At 40.1% G+C, this 18,491-nt stretch overlaps 1 protein-coding gene and 3 non-coding genes across 4 annotated transcripts; 3 read left to right on the top strand and 1 right to left on the bottom strand.

Annotated features, from left to right (window-relative positions):
- Window positions 1-1,146: 1,146 nt before the first annotated feature.
- ccdc3b (coiled-coil domain containing 3b) lies at window positions 1,147-15,475 on the bottom strand. The gene is made up of 3 exons (XM_038697736.1): window positions 14,590-15,475; window positions 8,666-8,840; window positions 1,147-3,759 (listed from the first exon to the last, which is right to left on the bottom strand). The coding sequence occupies exons 1-3, from the start codon at window positions 14,949-14,951 to the stop codon at window positions 3,466-3,468; spliced, it is 831 nt and encodes a 276-aa protein (XP_038553664.1). The 5' UTR covers window positions 14,952-15,475; the 3' UTR covers window positions 1,147-3,465.
- A 205-nt stretch (window positions 15,476-15,680) lies between these two features.
- On the top strand, window positions 15,681-15,753 carry trnar-acg. The gene has a single exon. It is a non-coding gene; the product is annotated as a tRNA-Arg (tRNA).
- Window positions 15,754-16,319: 566 nt separating this feature from the next.
- trnar-acg lies at window positions 16,320-16,392 on the top strand. The gene has a single exon. It is a non-coding gene; the product is annotated as a tRNA-Arg (tRNA).
- Window positions 16,393-18,078: 1,686 nt separating this feature from the next.
- Window positions 18,079-18,151, top strand: trnar-acg. The gene has a single exon. It is a non-coding gene; the product is annotated as a tRNA-Arg (tRNA).
- Window positions 18,152-18,491: the final 340 nt, after the last annotated feature.

Genomic DNA, 18,491 nt, shown 5'->3' with positions numbered 1-18,491 from the left:
GAGATAGCAAGGTCTTCTGGAAGGGACCACCACTGTACAGTCGTATTGCCTAACATCTGTTTTGCAGCTTGGCTGTGCACCATGGTTTATGTTGAGAAAGCAGTGTGTGTGTATATAATTTTTGGCCCAGGTCCATGGGATTTTGACAGTTGGCTGCAGGCAAGGTTGTCTGATACAAAGGAGAAGAAAGAGCTAATGAGGAGGCAAGATGAGGAGTACGGAGCTGTCCTCTTCAACACTTTCTCTCTTTGCTCAAGAGGTTAAATGATACGCGAGAAGAAAGCTTGTAAATTACTTTACTGCTGAACAAAGCTGCAGTAGAGTTCCAGACATGAAACAAGTTTAAAATGTGTCCATTTCTTGTTTCCTCTTGTCATGCAAACCCTGCCCCCTTTCCCTCATTTTTTATGCGACAGCACCATATGGAAGAAATTTTGTTCAGCTCTCCTGGAAATTGTGTTGAAAATGTCATCTGACGATTTCTGAAACGGCCCTGTGTTCTTTTTGACCGTGCACTAAATGTAAACTGGACAAAAGCTTGAGAGGAGGAGGTTAAAATAGGGTGAACTTATTTTTAGGATTTATGTTGCTCTTGAATTTGAAGTCCTTTGAAAACGTTTGATTTATTAGCACTGAATCACACTAAACATGATGTGCATGCCAAAACGAATTTATCATTTCTGACCTGATTACAAGCAAAGCAAGGAAACATTACAATTGAGGTTTGAAACGTTCAGCTCTCTCAGTCTAGACACATTTATTCTAAAATATGAACGTTGGAGATGAAAGTCGTTTTAGAGTATTAAATAATGTTACACTGTTGTGTCCACCTGTTCCAGGACTCAGCGAGCTTTACAAATATGTCAAAGTGAATGAGGCAGAAGATACGAATATAAAAACAAACCTTTTCCCTTGTTAGGGATTGTGGTGCTACATTAGGGAGCTACTTTTACAACTTTGAAATAATATTTTGTATTGTTTGATTTATATGTTGAAAGTTTTGTATATTTAGACTTTGACTGCATATTAGGAATTGTTTTGTAAATCTCAAGGGGGCTGTAAACTATGGATGTATGACCTGTATCAAAATTGTCAAATTCCACCAAAAAGTGTGCATGCTATGAAGTCAACTGTGACAAAAACAAAGACACAGGAAGTCCATTTATTTATGAAAAAACAAACAATAATTGTTACACAAATGATTATGCTATTGGCAAAGCAAACCAGATGTTTATAGTTCAGAGAAAAAAAACAATAAGTAAAGCAAATACAGAAAGTAAACTTTAATTTCTGACACAGAAAAGGCCAATCCTGTACCACGCCAGGCTCCCTGGCTGGTCTTCATGAATGCTCAGCACCCTGTCTTCAAATACAAAATTTACACTTTCGTTCAGAACAACTTGAAAAAATGCGATCTTGGGAAACAATTCACTTAATTTAAAGAATCACTACACTTTGGGATCGCTTCTTGGGTATAAATACAAACAACTAAATGAAAAGCAGGCAAAAGTAGAAAAGAGTGATGTGACATAACGTGAGGTCTTGCATCTTTTAAACTTTGGCACAGCTGATCCTCTGTAATGATAAGCTCAAATGGAGCTTTGTGTGTTTCCACACAAGATTTTGAATGCTCACAACTTGTATAATGCATACTTTATTGCACTCATTGTATTAATAACTGGTCATTTGTGTCATGTTCATATTTCCTTGTCCAAATGTGGGCTTGGTTTGGAGCATTTTGATGACATAATTAATTCTAATATTTATACAAAGCATAATGTGTCCAGCACAGAAAAAAGCAAGATATTCAATTTTCAATGCTTCACCATTGTCCACATATTGTTGTGCACTGTTCAATGTTTGTGAAATGTTTTATGCTGTCAGACAAAGATTAAAAGTGGGGGTTGAGACAGGCAACGGCGACAATTGTTCAGAGAGAATGATTATACTGGTAAAATAAGAGGTAAGGAGAATCAGATGAAGATCTCCTACTCCTGTGAAACCATTTAAATCCTTTATCCCAGAGGCAGCTAATCCGCCACTTTAGTTCATCTAGGGACACAAAATAGGTCAAGTGAAAGCCCTCCCCTCCCTACACATACTCGGTTTCTAGAAGTATACGGATAAGGATGTAAATAGGCATGAATGGTGTCTTTGTAGTTGACAGTCTCAATGGCACGGAGACCCCTAAAACAAACGAAATGCCAGCTTCTAGCACAACACAGACTAAAACACAAACTTCACGTAAGGATAAAAAATCATCAAAACAGTTTTATGTGCTGAAGCACGTCAGGCCAAACGAGAATCAGATTGACGTCGGGTGAAAACACAGTCAACATATGAAAAGCTTGAGTCACCGGGAGACCTCAACTTTGTTTGGATCAGACAAACCGACCCAGAGTTGGCTTTCATCCTATCGGATAGATAAACTAACATTACTGCAAAGCATGTGAAACATATTTTGATTTTGTGCTTTAGTTGGCTGAAGTTAAATAATGATATCTTGCCAGCTAACGCAGAGCAGTTTCTAATGTTAACCAGTACCAAATAACTTACTTCACCAACTAACGCGAAACATATTACTATCCTATGCACCAACAACCTGCAAGAAAGGATGTAACGGTACAAAGCAAATGTGGAGCGATTTGTTTATGCTAGCCTACAGTGATGCAAGGCAGGGGCAGCCAGCTAACGTTAGCACGGATCTGCTGATGTTTGCTTCATAACATTCAATTTAGATTTATTGTCATTTTACAGATACTTAGGTACACAGCTTCTTCACCTGTCTCTGTCACTGTGACCTACGTGACCCACGTAATATAAAATAATGCAACATAAAAGTGCAGGACAATAACAGAGTGGACTACAGTAAAGTTACTGCGGTCAACCGTATATAAAGTGTGGCAACAATCTCATTTATAGTATTCAGTCTAGCTCACTAACAGTTTTCGTTATCCAATATATTTAGCTGTGATCACACTGCTGAGCCTTCGGTGAAAGACACACGAATAGTTATTGGCAATAGAGCTAACGTGCATGGATTAGTTCAACGTAAAGCCGATAAAATATTACTGTAACGTTGAAGTGGGAGTTTACTTGAGTTTCCAGCATGGTGTGTGAAGCTGTCTTCCAATGTGTCAGTCTGTGTGTATCGGATTCTGCTTGCTCATGAGTTTGAGCGTGCACACCAGCACACACCTAGTTGCAGTTTAAAAACCGCACCGCTCGTGGCTGCTGAAAACTACAAATAGCCCCTTTAATTAAGTGTAAGACAGAGAACAAAATTAAGTTACATTTAAAGTCCATTCTTTTGCTCTAAATTGATCGCTTCTGTCAAAAGATGCTGCTGTTGCTGTCTCTTCCCCCAGCTTTTCACGCACAATCCTTTCAGTTTGCTCTGTTCTTGATGTTTCATAGGGAGCAAACATTTGGTTTACACACAACTAAAGAAAACACTCTAAAAAACTATTTTTTTAGCCTCTTGGAGAGGACCTTTTTAAGCGGCGCGTTCCTCTGGTCCCTGGTAGTGTCCTGATCGGGGTGAGTTCGAGGTGTCTTCGACTCGTAGAGCTGTTTGAGGCTCAGTGTCTGTTGCTCCTTGGTAGTTTCTCGTTGGGCCTGGCGTAGCTGACGTTTTATGGTCTTCACCTTTTCCCTCAGGTGGTCGTTGGCTTTCTCCAGGGAACGCACCTGCTGGGAGAGAGTCCTGACCCTCTCCTCCTCCTCAAACAGAGCCTTCTGCACTGCGGAGCACAACAACTGTGAAGAGAAGAGGAAAATATATAGACATTTGTTTATTCCCTTTTTTTTTACGCTTAATACATTTTAAATATTTGGAAATGTACTTGAGGCAAACATGACTGACTGTGACCCATTTAAACACTGAACTGTCAAATTATTCATCAATTACTTTCAGGTTACTTGCAAGTCCCTGCTCGCAGAAGGCCTATTATTCTGCAAGATTTCCAACAGACTTTCATCTTGCACTGCCTCTTGATTGAAATCATATTTGGGGTTTTATCCCATAGCGGCTTATACTAAATACTAGTGTCAGATTTTATATGTTTTTGTAACATTTATGACGTAGCACCTGACAGATCTGCTTTGTTTGATACTGGATTTCCTTTGGGTAAGTCAAATGAGAGAACACTTCTGGCATGCTCTTGCCAGACGAGCCATCTAGTGCCAACAGCTCGTAAGTCTTTCAGTATATTCCACTGTTTGTGTATGAGTGAGTCTAAAAAGAAACTGATTTTTGGCTGCTTGTAGCCTAAAAAACAGAAGAAGGAAGGAAAAAGTAAAGAAATTAATGAAGTATTTTTAAGATTATACCGTTCTCGCAATGAACAGTTCATGGAAATGTATCTACATTGCCACGTACTGTATGCACCGCTCTTTATGTACCAGCCAATTTATATGAGCCAAAAGCAACACTGTAGCTCCAGGTAGGGACCAAGATAAATCTAAAGGTAAAGAAAATGGTTACACAACATGTTCCGTCTGTTTCAGGGAAGCACCATTGCGAGATGAAACCTAATACGCATCCAAATCCACGACAGACGATCCAAAGGCCCAGACCTTTCCTACGTGAAAAAAATTAGATCCAGCTGCCTCTGACTGCATGCCTGTCTGACTGAGTGTGGATTTCCTTCACAGGCCCTAATGCTTCCACATGGGCCAGCGTGAAACATTGATGTATGTTCCCTGATGTATGTTCCCTGCCATCAGATAACAACCGCTGAGGGTTTTGAGGAAATGTTAAAAATGTCCTGCTGGTTGCCGGCCCACATCACTGGTTAGAACATTACTCCCTGTAATATTAGCTGTAGATTTTTTCTTCTACTTCATTTGGTTTCCTATGTCCATGTTTACTGTGTTGTTTCGGGCAAAGCTGCAGTATGGACAAATACCCTTGAAAATGTCTATGGTCGAGACTGAGATACAATCCTGCCTCTGAGTGGAAGACGTATTTTGTTAATGATAAGCTTTTGTTGTACTAATTGTACTAATCCCATGCAAAGTAAGGCGTAATAATAAACACTTTCTTGTACCAAATGTCTGGGATACAGCTCAATAAAGAAGGATACTGAGTAAAAGTGCTTGTTAAATAAGCTAATTACAGACCCAAACAAGACAGAATAACAGACAAAGAGGACACAGGCTCAATTAAAGCAGCTATAGGCAGGTAAATTATTATTATGGAGAATGGTTTCAAAGTTACAGAGAAGTATGAGAGTTGTGAACTTTAGATGACATTGCAAATTGCACAGAAAGCCCCTTGAGGCAAATGTGTGATATTGGGCTATATAAATAAGACTGGCTTGACTAAGGGGAAAAGCAGTCTTTCTTACATTAGTTCTGATACATTGTTTCATTAGCATTAACCAATCAGCAGGTTAAGTATGGGCCAGAGTGCGAGAGCAGCAGAGGTGAGATATGAGATGGCTTTGGGTTTTGTAGATTAATATGGTCCAGTGTTTATTACGTCTCTGCAATCAGGGAAGGAAAATTCATGTTATTTATCACATAAAATGCAGCAGTGAGTATTTAAAATACATCCAGTGATAAATCTTAACCATTAAAGTTTTCAACAGAGTCTATGGGCATATGAAAGGAAACATTAGTCATTGAATGATGCATAATTGATGCAAAACTGAGGGGAAAACTGTTTCAACAATCCTCTTCCTAAAACTCATGGGGAAGCTTGTTTTGTTAAAGTCAAGCTCAAGATATTTGTATTCTGTGGCACTCTTGATATTAAAGAGAGTGAAAGGGGATTATGTTATGAGTCTGCAGTTCTCCTCCCCGACCCCTTGTGTTTATGTTCTCTTCCCTCCCTGTGTCTCCTGTTAGTCTGTCTGTCTCTCTGTGTTGTCTGGGCGTGGCTTCTCACGCTGGGCCTGGCGCTCCACCTGCACACCTGATCCACATTCCACTAATCAGGACTCTGCAGTATATCAACCCGGTTCTTCACCTCACTTGTCAGCTTACGTTAGTGGTATTTGCGCTGTGGCCAACTAGTCTCGTGTTATATCTATTTTTTTCTTGTGAGATCACTTACCTTGTCTCCCTGTGCTCAGGATCGCTGCCTGCCTGGAAGTTTACTCGCTGGTCTCCATTCCCTGGTCTGCCCTCTGCTCTGCTCTCACCCCACTTTTCAATAAACTTTAAATTCCTGGATTTTAACCTGTCCTGAGTCTGCTTTTGAGTCCATTTGCCTAGTCTGCCATAACAGATTATGCAGGTTATTGTCATCTGTATGTCTGAATCTTGAACACAACATATATTGTTTTGTTTACTATACTAATGTTTTGAAAAGCAGTGTATAAAAACATAGCTGTTATTTTATAATGGCTGATTGAACAGAACCAGAAATTAAGTATTTTTTAAAATACTACCGCTACTAATAGTACTGGCATAAGGAGGAATTTTTCAACCAAACACAAAAGAGACTATATCGTGTGTGTGGTTAAGTTTTGAGTAGAGTTGGCTTTGTGTTGAAGATTTTTTGTTTCCAAGCCCAAACTAGATTACTTAAGTCATGTCACTAGAGTAAGACAATATACAACTGTTTTTACAGGTTGTGTTGTACCCCTCGTTGCTAAAAAATACTCTATTAGTATTACACCATAAGACAGTTTAAAAAAGAAGGGCGAAAACGGAAACAGCTGAGGCAGGGATATCCTGAATTTTAGAACCTAGCAAGCTGCAAACCTGCACTGGACCCTATATTCCCACAATACAACGCTCCCCACCAGGTAAACGCTTTCAAACTCTAGATGCCAAGTATTAGACAGGCCCCAAAATGGATCCATGTGGTGCACCGTCAGAACAAAGCAGGGTTTGATCAACTCTGATGTCATCCAAACTAAACTGCAACACGGACAAAACAAAAAGGGTTTGTTTTTTATGCAGGCCTTCTCTAAGTGTCATTTCCCGTCTCAGAGGAGGGTTTGAAACCTTCCTGAGGAAAAACACGCGGGTGTCTGCACATCCTGGGTATTAAAGGAAAGTTTAGTTAGACTGAAGCTGAAATCATGTGGGTCTTTTGTATTGACAGTGTTCGTAGCCTTCACAGCTAATATTTCAACATTAGTGTTGGAACCATAAAACTGTGGGAACAATCCTGCTTGTTAAAATGTTTTCATTGCTGATTCAGTTTGGTGTCAAATCTTAACATGACTACGTGCCATTTGATTTACTCTGGTTGACACTGGATTATAACATGTTATCTGTTCTGATGTGAGTTTGGGTCAGTTGTCCAAACAATGGTTGCGCAGTACCAGTGAAAACAAAGTCTGTTTTATTTTGTTAGGAGGAAATCTAATCATGAGAATGATGTAAGAAAGCAGTGCTGATATCGAAATGTCGCTCTGTAATTATAATCACAGGCCTGACCCAAAAGTTTGCTGTTCATGGAAATACAAACCATGTTTTCATTCTCTTTAGTCATGGCAGCTTTTTGCTTTTATGAGTAGTCAGCAAATGATTGGAAACAGACAGAAGAAGACTGACCTAAATCAGGGGGATTATGCCAAAGGTTTAGATTCATTAAAGGGGATAAAGCAGTGGAAAACCATTTATATACTGACACATGGACTCTGAGACGAGATGCAGGAAACTTACAGAATCCAGGAGCACCAGGTGTTAGCATTTGACAGTGTTGTTCAGGTAAAAATGTGCTTTCCTAAGTTAAACAGTGACATCAAGGCGTGCGCTAGACCTGAAGCTTATTACTGTAATTCGGCTCATTGTGCATCAATATTGTGTGAGTGTTATAAGCATTTGAAAGAGTAGTGATCTTTAGATACGCTGACACTATCATTAATCTGCCTTTTCCTGTGTAATCCAGGAGCTACTTTGTGATTAAGAGTTGTAATTTACTTTTATGATGTATCCACTTTCTCTGGTTTTACTTTGGTTAGAGATTTTCTACATTTCCATAAATTCTTTTCAGTATTCTCCCGAGGATACACGTGTTGTTACATTGGTTATATAAATAGGGGGAGAGTTAGTTTTTCCAGTCCAAACAACAGTGATCTAAGCCATCCTCTTAGTATTCATCATATCTTGTGGCTGCCCTGGTCTACAAATGTTACTGTTTCTCCTGTCATGAATTTCAACTCACTTGATTGCTGAACTTCCGCGTAAAACAGCACTTCGGACACCCAAACTTCACTTTTATGTTTTGTGAGCTATCAGCGCCCACTGTAATTGCACTTGACACTTCTCCTCATGTTGTCCCTTACTTCTACGTTAGAGCTCTCGTCTTTGAGAATAAGAAAATACTCAACAAAATGGTTTGCCAAAGAGCTGGCAGAACAATGTGTTATAAAGTAGATTTTTCCATACTGAGTTCTTTGTCTAGCCAAAACCTCAGGAAATGTGTGTTTGGTTTCCCATGCATTAAGAACATGCCTTCATGGTATTCCATTGAAAACAACAGTATCCTTGAATCTTGAATCCTTTATGTGTTCACCACAATACTTTGGGCTTTTGGGACTCACTCCACTCTTTTTTCCCAAAATCAGTTATGTTGCCAATTTGAATCAAGTGAATCAAAATAGATCCTTAATACATCCTTAGTCCTAAGTGAGTGTGAGAAACGCAAGTGTTTTATCAACACCGAACCGGTTTATGGTGGTGGTTCTGATTGGCAACATACCCGGCTGTCCTCCTGAGCCTCCCACTCTGGCGAGTAGCTGTGGACCTGAGTGCCAGGCGTGCAGTTGGAAAACTGGAAAAGGCTGGCGAACATGCGGTGGATCTCTGCAGTGTCCGGGAAGATGGGGTCCTGAAAGTTCACTCCATGAGGGACGAGATTGTAGTTCTCATCCATCCTGCAAGGCAGAGAAGGAAAAGATATACAGTTGGCAGAGCCAAAAATGAATATGAAGTGAAAAGTTGTGCATGTGTAAAAACACAAGCAGAAGCGCACACACATAAGAACAAGAAATTATGTAATATTTAATACTTAATGTCCCCACTTTCATATTTCAGATGGTTTGATAGGATAACAAAGACATGTATTTGGAATGGTAAGCACCCCTGATAACACCCCAGTAAACTACAAAGACCAGCTGATGGAGGAGGTCTGGGACAACCCAAGGTGTTGTTTTTACTGTGTTTTTAATGTAAGACACCTGGCTCACTGGTCACTTCATCCTGAGGGGGCCCTTCCCTGGTATTGTATCAATCAGTGTAATCTGTTCTTGCCTCATTGCCACCTCTGCAAAGTGTGTCTAGTAAACTGGCTAGAGAAACAAAAGCACATGCAATAATTGCTCACCTAAAATTAATGTGGACTCAACTTGTCTAAAATGTCTCTATGGGTATTTGGCTGAATCCAAAGTTATGTATTGGTAAATCCCCCTTTTGTTGAAAGGATTGGCTGCACGCGTAGTTACATTAGGACATCTATATCAACATGTGACATTGAAATCTTCTGAGGACTTTGTACAATAATTTGGATCTCCCAGTACTCAATTCTTCTGATATCCTCATTTGCTATCAAGTATCTTTGGATCTAGATCAGATTTAGTACACCAGCTCCCAAAGCTGTGGAGTTATAAGATAAAGTACTAGTAAGCTATGGGAAAGGTCATGGGGCATCTGTGTATTATCCCATGATGATTCAGAGCCTGGGTAATGGGGCCTAATCAGCTTTCAAGAAGACATGGGAAAGGGATTTGAACCTGACACTGGATGATGAGGAGTGGGAGAAGATTAGTAAGAACAGTAAAATAATGCCAAGGGATGCAAAAGTATGCCTTACACTGGACTCCCTCCAGATGGGTTGGGTTAAGAAAACATGCCAAAAACAGAGGAGGGTCACCTAATTCACGTTTCATGGTCCTTTAATGTTTTGAGAGACCCCAAATTCCGTTCAGCTCCAGATTATTTGTTTTAGGTGATGGATCAGTCTTAATGGGAGGAGACAAACACATACAGTAAGAAGATGGGGCCAAACCAGTATTATGATAGACAGATTCTTCTCAGAGGATGGAAGACAGACAGGGTGCCTTCAGTCCACGATTGGGCTGGTGAGATGGCAAGAGTGGCAGCATTCAAAACGGTTTGGAAGATTGGATGTATATATTAGAAAATGGGATGAGATCATTTAAAAAACTGTAATCAGAACAACTTAATATCAACAGGAGTCCATTAAGATAAAAGCAAATTGTTTTACGTATTTATTCTATAAAGCTGACAGACATTTGTCTTACTTAAAAAACATCACATCTATGCAAAGTTGTTTACAGACCCTGGTCTATTTTTATGCAAATTCAAGTATTATGTGGATGAGTCACGCCCGCAAATAACCAGCCAAAGGGATTTACTGTGTGTGTTTCATATCTTCTTCTATGATGTGAAGTGTGTGAGGGAGGAAGTCTTGAAGCAGCGTGTTCCATACATCTGGATTCCATCTTGCATCCCTTGAGGGACATCAAAAGTTTGCTTGTCCCTATCAGAGACCGTGTGTTTGTGTGTGTATGGGTATGTGTGCACGTTGAGACAGCGCAAAGAAAGCTTATGTTTTGCTTCAACAGACAAGGTCAAAAGTCAGATATAAGCACAGTGACCACGAGGTCAGAAGGGGTTGTGGATCCAGAGAAACCTGTCTGGACTCTACAATGATGGAAACATAACTAAACAAAACCCAAAAAGATTTATAAATTGAGCATAACAATAGTGACGTAACCCCCCCCCCCATCTCAACATATTATAAAAACTAAATTTTGAGTGACAGATTATGTTTCATCTCCTTAAAGGTTTGGTATTTGAGTGTTTTTACAGCAAATATATAACTCAGCCAGAACACTCAATCTGTTTCATTTAAAGGTCCTGAGGGAGATCCTCATGGTTGCATATTTCTCCATGCTAGGCCCTGATTTGTCCTGTCCTTGGAGCTTATCCTTATGATTGATTGGAAAGACTATTTTGGTCTGAGACAGTGGTGTTGGGGATTTTATAACAGGATATAGATGTGCACAGGAGACTGTGATGAGAACTTTTGAGTTCTGGCTGTTTTAAGTTTATGACGGGTAGTCGTTCACGTTAGCAAGAATGCCACAGCACAGGACATGCGAAGAAAATTAGTTTCGTCATATCTCATTTCCTTCAACCAACTGACATTTACTCTTTAATTTGGGTGTTGTGGTGACCACCAGCAAACAGCACTTTTACTATAAAAAGTACTACAGATCATAGAAAATGCTAAGGAATACTCATTTTGAGAAATACACTTTTTCGCTTCGTTGCTGAGAGTTAGATGAGAAGATCGATACCACTTACATGAAGCTAAAGCCAGTAGATGTTTAGCTTAGCTTAGCAAAAAGACTGGAAACAGGGGAACCAGCTAGCCTGTCTCTGTCCAAAGGCAACAAAATCTGCCTACCAACATGACTAAACCTCACTAATTAAGTCTTTATATCTCGTTTGTTTAAAACTGAAACGTGAAAGTGACAATTTGCAAGGAGCCAGGCGAGCTGTTTGCCTGATTCCAGTTTTTATGCTAAGCTAAGCACCTGCTGGCTGTAATTTTATATTTAACAGACAGATATGGGAGAGGTTTCAATCTTCTAATCTATCTCTCTGTAAAAAAGCCTCTGTGGTGATCAGGTCTCTGGCAATTAAAACTGGCTTCTGTCGATATCATTATTTTAGTAATAAATAGTATGTAATTAGTGCAGAGCCACTTATAGGCTATAGGGGAACTTAATATAGCAAATTATTGATAGCCAAAAGAGGATAATAAAAATCATTAATCATTAAACATCGTTTAATACCCAGCTGAACTATGTTTAGTTTCCCATAGGTCTTCATCCTTTGTGAGCTAAAGTCATCTGCAAACGGAAAATGTGGGTGAGCATCCATTATGTCCCGGGTAAACACTGACAAAAAAAATCACTGCTTTGGTTTCCTGCATTGCTTCTTAATTATGATCAGGTCTGCACTTAAACACAGCTCAGTTGTAACTATAGCTTCAGGAGGTTTACGATGGTGGTCGCCTGGCTGATTACAGGAATAACGTCCGGATGTTTCCACCTTCACAACAGGGGACAGTCATCTTAAAATTCTTTTAGCCGACATCAGACACAGCAAAAACGATTATATGCTATAAAGAATACTATTGTAGTTGGCCCTGCTGCAGACCCTCATGTGGGACAGCCAAACATTAAACTTCAGGAATGCTTTTCAAAGCCCCCCCTCTGAATATCTAACTTCATCTGTTTGAGAGAAAAAGCAGAATATGAGGGAAATACAACGTGTCAGCACAGGTTCTCTTCATCGAGTGGCAAACCGGTGCGTATCAGTAGGACAAAAGGTGGTCCCATCGACCGCTGGCATGCTGATAACTCTCCTGAGTGAAAAGTTCTTTGTAGCTTTACCTTCAAGCTGTTGGGAAATGTCTGGTTCAGTAATTACACTGACTGGAATGCAATACACATTTCCTGAGTAACAGTGTTGTTCCTGTGCAACACAGACTTTTAGGAATTAACCTGACGCATGCATTTTCCAAATCTGAGTGGAAAATTTGACATGGTCATTAAATGTATTATTAGCCTGAGATCATCGTCACATGGACAGATACTGATTAAAAGAGAATATGTGAGGATGGTATCACCGCTCTGCTTTTGACTGCAAATGTTTCCTCACTGAGCAGACGATTAAATCCTCCGAGAGTCTTCACTTCCTTTCATGACAGGTCTGGGGGTGAGGTTTAATCTATGGCTTTAAATAACCTAATAAGTAAAATATATTTAAATAAATACAGAAATAAAAGAATAAATAAATTAAACAGTGCATAAATATATGTCTTTCATTCTACGTTTTCCTTCACCTACATTTATTTATTTATTTATGTATTTCTGTGTATGTATGTTAATGAAGTAGGAGGTCCTCACCTCACTCTAAAGCAGGCAGAAGTAAACAATTCCTAGTGGGTCTTCCCTGTACACCATATAAGCTCTGCTTGTGTTCATACAATACAGATGAAATCAGCACTCAGCAATCAGCCTCATTAATTACTGTGACATTTAATATGTTTTAAATGATCACAAGTGTCTTTTTCTATGTGATGTGACTGCTGTAGAAGCAAGCAAAGACAAAGATGGTAATAAATGTCTCACAGGTTGCTAAACCACAAAAGGCCATTTTGTCCACAATGCAACACCCAAACATTGTCAAGTCATTGGCCTTTCTCTCACCACTTAAAAGACTAATTAACATCAAAAATCTATCAAAGGTCAACAGGTTGCAATGTTGGTCGCCGGCTGTCAGAAACTATTAAGCTTTACTGTCACGGGAAATTAATCCAAAAATAAAATATTATTTATTACACTCATAAATAAATGATTAGTGTGTGTCCTGGTGGACTCACTGCAATATACCGTGATGGCAATGTCATTCACCTCTCTCTGCTTATTTTCTGTCACCTGGAAAGTGTTCACAATTAAACAAAGACAATAAACCCTTCCAAAATATGGTGAAAATTTCTATAAAGACATTTTTAAAAACAAAACAAATCAAAAGTGGATTTTGCTCAAATGTTTGGCTTTTTGGACCACAAACTACTTAATACCAATCACAGACATTCTGCTCCTAATTGCCTTTTTAGAGATTCCCCACTGGTTATCTGATTCTCAGAACTTCTCTCCTCCAGTTCAAATATTCACCCCTCGTAGATGTGTACACTGTGACACATAGACACATAGTGAAGCCAACGATGATGTAAAGCAAGTGTCTCATAGTGAGACTTGGAGACAGACTGAGGTCCTTTAACACAGTCTTATATCTCGTCCAAAATCAATTAAACTACTGTAAAATGTACATTTGAGTTCATCGTCTTTCATGTTCACATTTAAAGTGCTTTACATTAAATTTCCAGTTTGGATGCATAGGGTGAATCTGCTATACTCACTGGAAATCTCAAGTGTGCAGCAGAAGGGACTGATAGTGGAGCCAAAACCATTTGTGTGTGAAATTAACATTTAGCTTTGCCAAAGACAACCTCACATCACATACTAAACATTACTTTACCCCTTTGTGTCACACGTATATAGAGATCGAAATATAGCATGTAGTTTCCTTTCCTTTCAACGGGTTATTGTCAAATCATCTCATTTATCATTTTGCCATTCATGGTAATGAATTCCAGTAAAAAGGGAGGCCGTCCTCTCGTCTGGGTGAGTTCATAAACTTCTTCACAAAACTTGACAAAGCTGACGCCTGATTCTCAAGCGCCCAGTGACACTTCTGCAATATGTCTCAAGCTGTATCTTTTCTCTTATGCAGAAAAAGTGTAATTTGCATGAACATGCTGATCTGGAACAGCAAAGAGAGGTTTCCTCTAGCTGCAAAGCACATCTGGACCAGAGGGTGCAAGTAGGCCATCCATGGCATGTACTCTCTGGGCAAAAGTCACACAGACTAAACTTTCAAAGAAGTACATTTATAACAGGGCGTTCACCTATTAGATGAATGGAATCGTAACTGATACAGCTTAAAAATAAAATAAAACTTAAAGCATCTGTAACAATAAATCACATTGATTAGATCAATATAGGGAATACCAGGGTTTCTCACCTTAGAAAGAAGTAGTAGTTGTTGTTTTTGGTGACACTGTAGGAGAAGCAGGGGAAGTAGCCCAGGCCAGTGACATTAAACCTGGAGCCGGCGGGGACCTCCAGCATGCTGCCCCACGCCTGATCGCACAGCAGCTCGATCTCGGCGGAGAAGAACAGGTTGGCGCCGGGCTCCCACTGCAGGTAGTTATACACGCTGTAAGACTCCTCGTGCAGGGCCAACACCTTGGCAAAGACTATGATCTGCGCCAGCTCGGCACGGCACGCTTCAGTCTGCGGTCTCCAGTCGTGGGGCAGCTGACATCCCCAACAGCTGCCATCAGGACCGGCCGCTGCCAGAATAAACGCCAAAATAATCCACATGATCCGACAGAGAGGAGACGACTGTGGGTGAGTGAGGCGCACTGAGGCGAGCGATGCTGCTGATGGAGGAAATCACAAAGAAGAAAAAAAAATTGCAGGGCTCTCACACCACGCACATACTTCCACCAGCGCTGACTTAAGTGGTGTTCACAGGAAATCAATTTAAACAAAGGTTTTCTAGCCCTACAACAGAACAACAGCCCCGGACACTAACTCTGCTCTCTGCTCCCTCCTCCAGCCGCGATACCTGCGATCAGACACTCAGTATCAATTCAGACCAGCATCCCCTGCAAACTTTGCCTCTCACAATAACAGCAAGAGGGAGCAAATAAGGAGTGTGCATTCAGACCTGCGTGTAAAAACTTCTTGCAAAATTACAACAAAACCTCCAGCCACATTACCGTGAGGTTAGCGCGACTGGCGCTTAACTCAACAAAAGCCGTCTTGGAGTCTCAGTAAACAGTAAGAGACTGAGGTTAGAATTAAAATTTGGGAAAGATCGGTGGCGCCCTCTACTGACAATATGTAGTGACACAAGGCCGGTAGTTGAGATAGTACTTGACTTCCCTTCAGAGATATTTTCCTGGTTTAAAGTTTTAAAATAGGCTTTTCCGGTGGCACACTGCAGGCGCATTATGTTCAGCTGGCGCTCAGGTAAGGTAGATAGATATTGAGTCGAGTCAAAGCCAGCCGACACACAGTTAAACAGATCACGTGGTATATGTTATGGGGCCAGTGGCGCAATGGATAACGCGTCTGACTACGGATCAGAAGATTCTAGGTTCGACTCCTGGCTGGCTCGACTTTTCATCATTGTTATCATGCAACAACTTTGGTGTCACATAAGGGAGCCTCCATTGAAGTGAATAAATACCGGAAATGATTTCCGTGTCTGTTTATTAATGGGGTACTAGTTTCTAACCCCACTCTAAAACAACATTAGGATTAGATTGATTTTATTGATCCCACACTGGGGAAATGTACTTGTTACAGCAGAATCCAGATACAACACAACAGATATGAAAAACATACATTTATTAAAAATAATAATATAATACAAAAGCCGTCTTGGAGTCTCAGTAAACAGTAAGAGACTGAGGTTAGAATTAAAATTTGGGAAAGATCGGTGGCGCCCTCTAGTGACAATATGTAGTGAGACAAGGCCGGTAGTTGAGATAGTACTTGACTTCCCTTCAGAGATATTTTCCTGGTTTAAAGTTTTAAAATAGGTTTTTCCGGTGGCGCTCAGGTAAGATAGATAGATATTGATTAATCAACTCACAGAAAACAACTTCGAGTCAAAACCATAGACTGTATATTCAAAACCTGCCGACACAGAGTTAAACAGATCACGTGGTATTCGTTGTGGGGCCAGTGGCGCAATGGATAACGCGTCTGACTACGGATCAGAAGATTCTAGGTTCGACTCCTGGCTGGCTCGACTTTTCATCATTGCATTTACAAAGACTTCCACTGACTTATCCTTTGGATAAGGGACGAAACGTCTTCCAGTAGCTTCAACCAAGTCCAGTTGCCCTTCATTTTAACCTTCGTTGGATAACTATGACCTGGATGACTGAGAATCTTCATAGACAACTTCCACTGACGTTAATAAATGATTTCTCTCTGTCTGTATGTTCATGAGGTACGAGGATCTTACCTCTCTCTAAAGCAACATTAAGATAAACTTTATTGATCCCACACTGGAGAAATTCAGTTCACAACAGATAAAACCACATTTAATAAAAATAGAACAGAAAATGACAACATATAAGAGAAATAGAAAACTAAGAATAAGAGATATGTGTAAACTAAAGTATGAACTACTTTACATACAGATCAGGCTGCACAGGTTGCAGCAGGAGGTAGTTGCACGGTGTGGAAATAAATATAATTGCACAGGACAAAATATATACAGCAGTATAGTTCAGAGGCAATATAAAGATAAGGCTATATACAGTATAGGTAATAAACATACAGTAGCACTGTGTTGGAGACTGCTCCCCGGCAGTAGGAGGTGATCATTTTTCCCCCTCGATTATCTGTCTCATGTACTACTGTCAGGATATAGTGACAGTTTTAGCCAATATGACAAAAAGTTATTTTTTAAAAGATTTCCCTACTGCTGCTTTAATGATGCATTACTAAATTGTTATGCAGGATCTTCTAGGAATTGCTCTTATACAACTGTCTTGTGTGATGTTGTGTTCATTCTTTACGTAGAGTATGTAACTTACAGCCTGATTAGGGCATGTTTTGACCTCTAACCTTAATGAGAGCAGAACAGAGACCCCATCCCTGGAAGTCGGAAGTATCTGACTGGAGGTTCGGAGCTGGGGTCCAAGGCTGGGATCAGATCCAGCAGCTCTCCCACTGTGTTCAGGAACTGGACGGGCAAACAGGGACAGCAGCTTTGTAAAGGACACCAGATCAACAGCTTGTCAGCATATTCAAATGAACAGTTATGCCTCTATAGTGAGACAGCCACAAATCCAAACACGTGTTTTACAAAACAATTAATAAACTATGAACTTTCTCAAACTTTTTTTAGCTAACTGAATCCAAATAAATAATGAAAAACATACTTCCACAAACTGTGGAATATGTCATTTCTATCTGGTACTAAGAATGAGGTAACATAAGCGTTATTGCCAAGTAACCATTACCACCACAGTCTGCTAGCATTCTGGCCTGCTAGAATGAACCACATATTTTAAATAACTGAGCTTCATATTATATTGTTAAAAATTCGAGAGAGTAAAGTGGCAGTGAACTTACCAAAAACTCACCAAAAGATGTCAAAATTGTGGATTAACATACTGCCTTCAGTTCTGGGAGGGGCGGCATCTGGCGCAATGCTTGTTAGTTTTAACGATTGTGATTGGTCAAATCGTGGAAGGCGCAACGAAAGGTGAAGTAGTGCTTCCCTCAGTCTTGACAGTCAGGATCGTTTTCTCAGAGGCGCAGTTAGATCCTGTCTCTTAGCGAAACACTAGAATGACACTATAACAAACTATCTGTGCCCCCTGAGCTTTTGTAGAGTAATGACTGCAATCAGACTGTACCACTGAGAAAACCTTCCTGAGAGTCAAAAATTAGGGACAAAATTACCTTACCGAGGTACGGAGGGCCAGTGGCGCAATGGATAACGCGTCTGACTACGGATCAGAAGATTCTAGGTTCGACTCCTGGCTGGCTCGACTTTTTCGCAGAGCATCAAGAGCTCTGCTTAATACTTACGGTAAGTAACGTATATTATCAATGAGGGATCAAATCTGGTTATAATTTAGGGTGACCAGATGAGAATGGGTAAAAATCGGGACGGGGGGTCGTGGCCACTGGTATATTGAATGTCAATGAACATTAACACACGTGAAAATCAAAACAGAACGCTAAAATTAATTAGTTTTGTTCATGAAATCACCTGTCTGTCAAAAACACAACTGTGGATTTAGGTAAATCATGATCTTTTACCTAATTGTTATATTTATTTTATTCATGTCATCAGTGTAGTGTCACATCTGTCTGTGCAACGCTGCC

This window comes from Micropterus salmoides, unplaced genomic scaffold (assembly GCF_014851395.1).
Source record: "Micropterus salmoides isolate LMB-PRFRI ecotype aquatic unplaced genomic scaffold, ASM1485139v1 Ms_hic_scaffold_4, whole genome shotgun sequence".
NCBI lineage: Eukaryota > Metazoa > Chordata > Actinopteri > Centrarchiformes > Centrarchidae > Micropterus > Micropterus salmoides.
The sequence above is the reverse complement of the archived record's forward strand: the minus strand, read 5'-3'. Positions and strand labels throughout refer to the sequence as shown.

What these genes read in the sequence shown, in the direction of transcription:
- ccdc3b (XM_038697736.1), bottom strand. Translation starts at nt 14,951, where the DNA reads ATGTGGATTATTTTGGCGTTTATTCTGGCAGCGGCCGGTCCTGATGGC. An exon ending in AACTACTACTTCTTTCTAAG is followed by an intron (nt 8,841 to 14,589) that starts GTGAGAAACCCT and finishes TCTGCCTTGCAG; the next exon opens with GATGGATGAGAACTACAATC. An exon ending in AGGCTCAGGAGGACAGCCGG is followed by an intron (nt 3,760 to 8,665) that starts GTATGTTGCCAA and finishes TTCTCTTCACAG; the next exon opens with TTGTTGTGCTCCGCAGTGCA.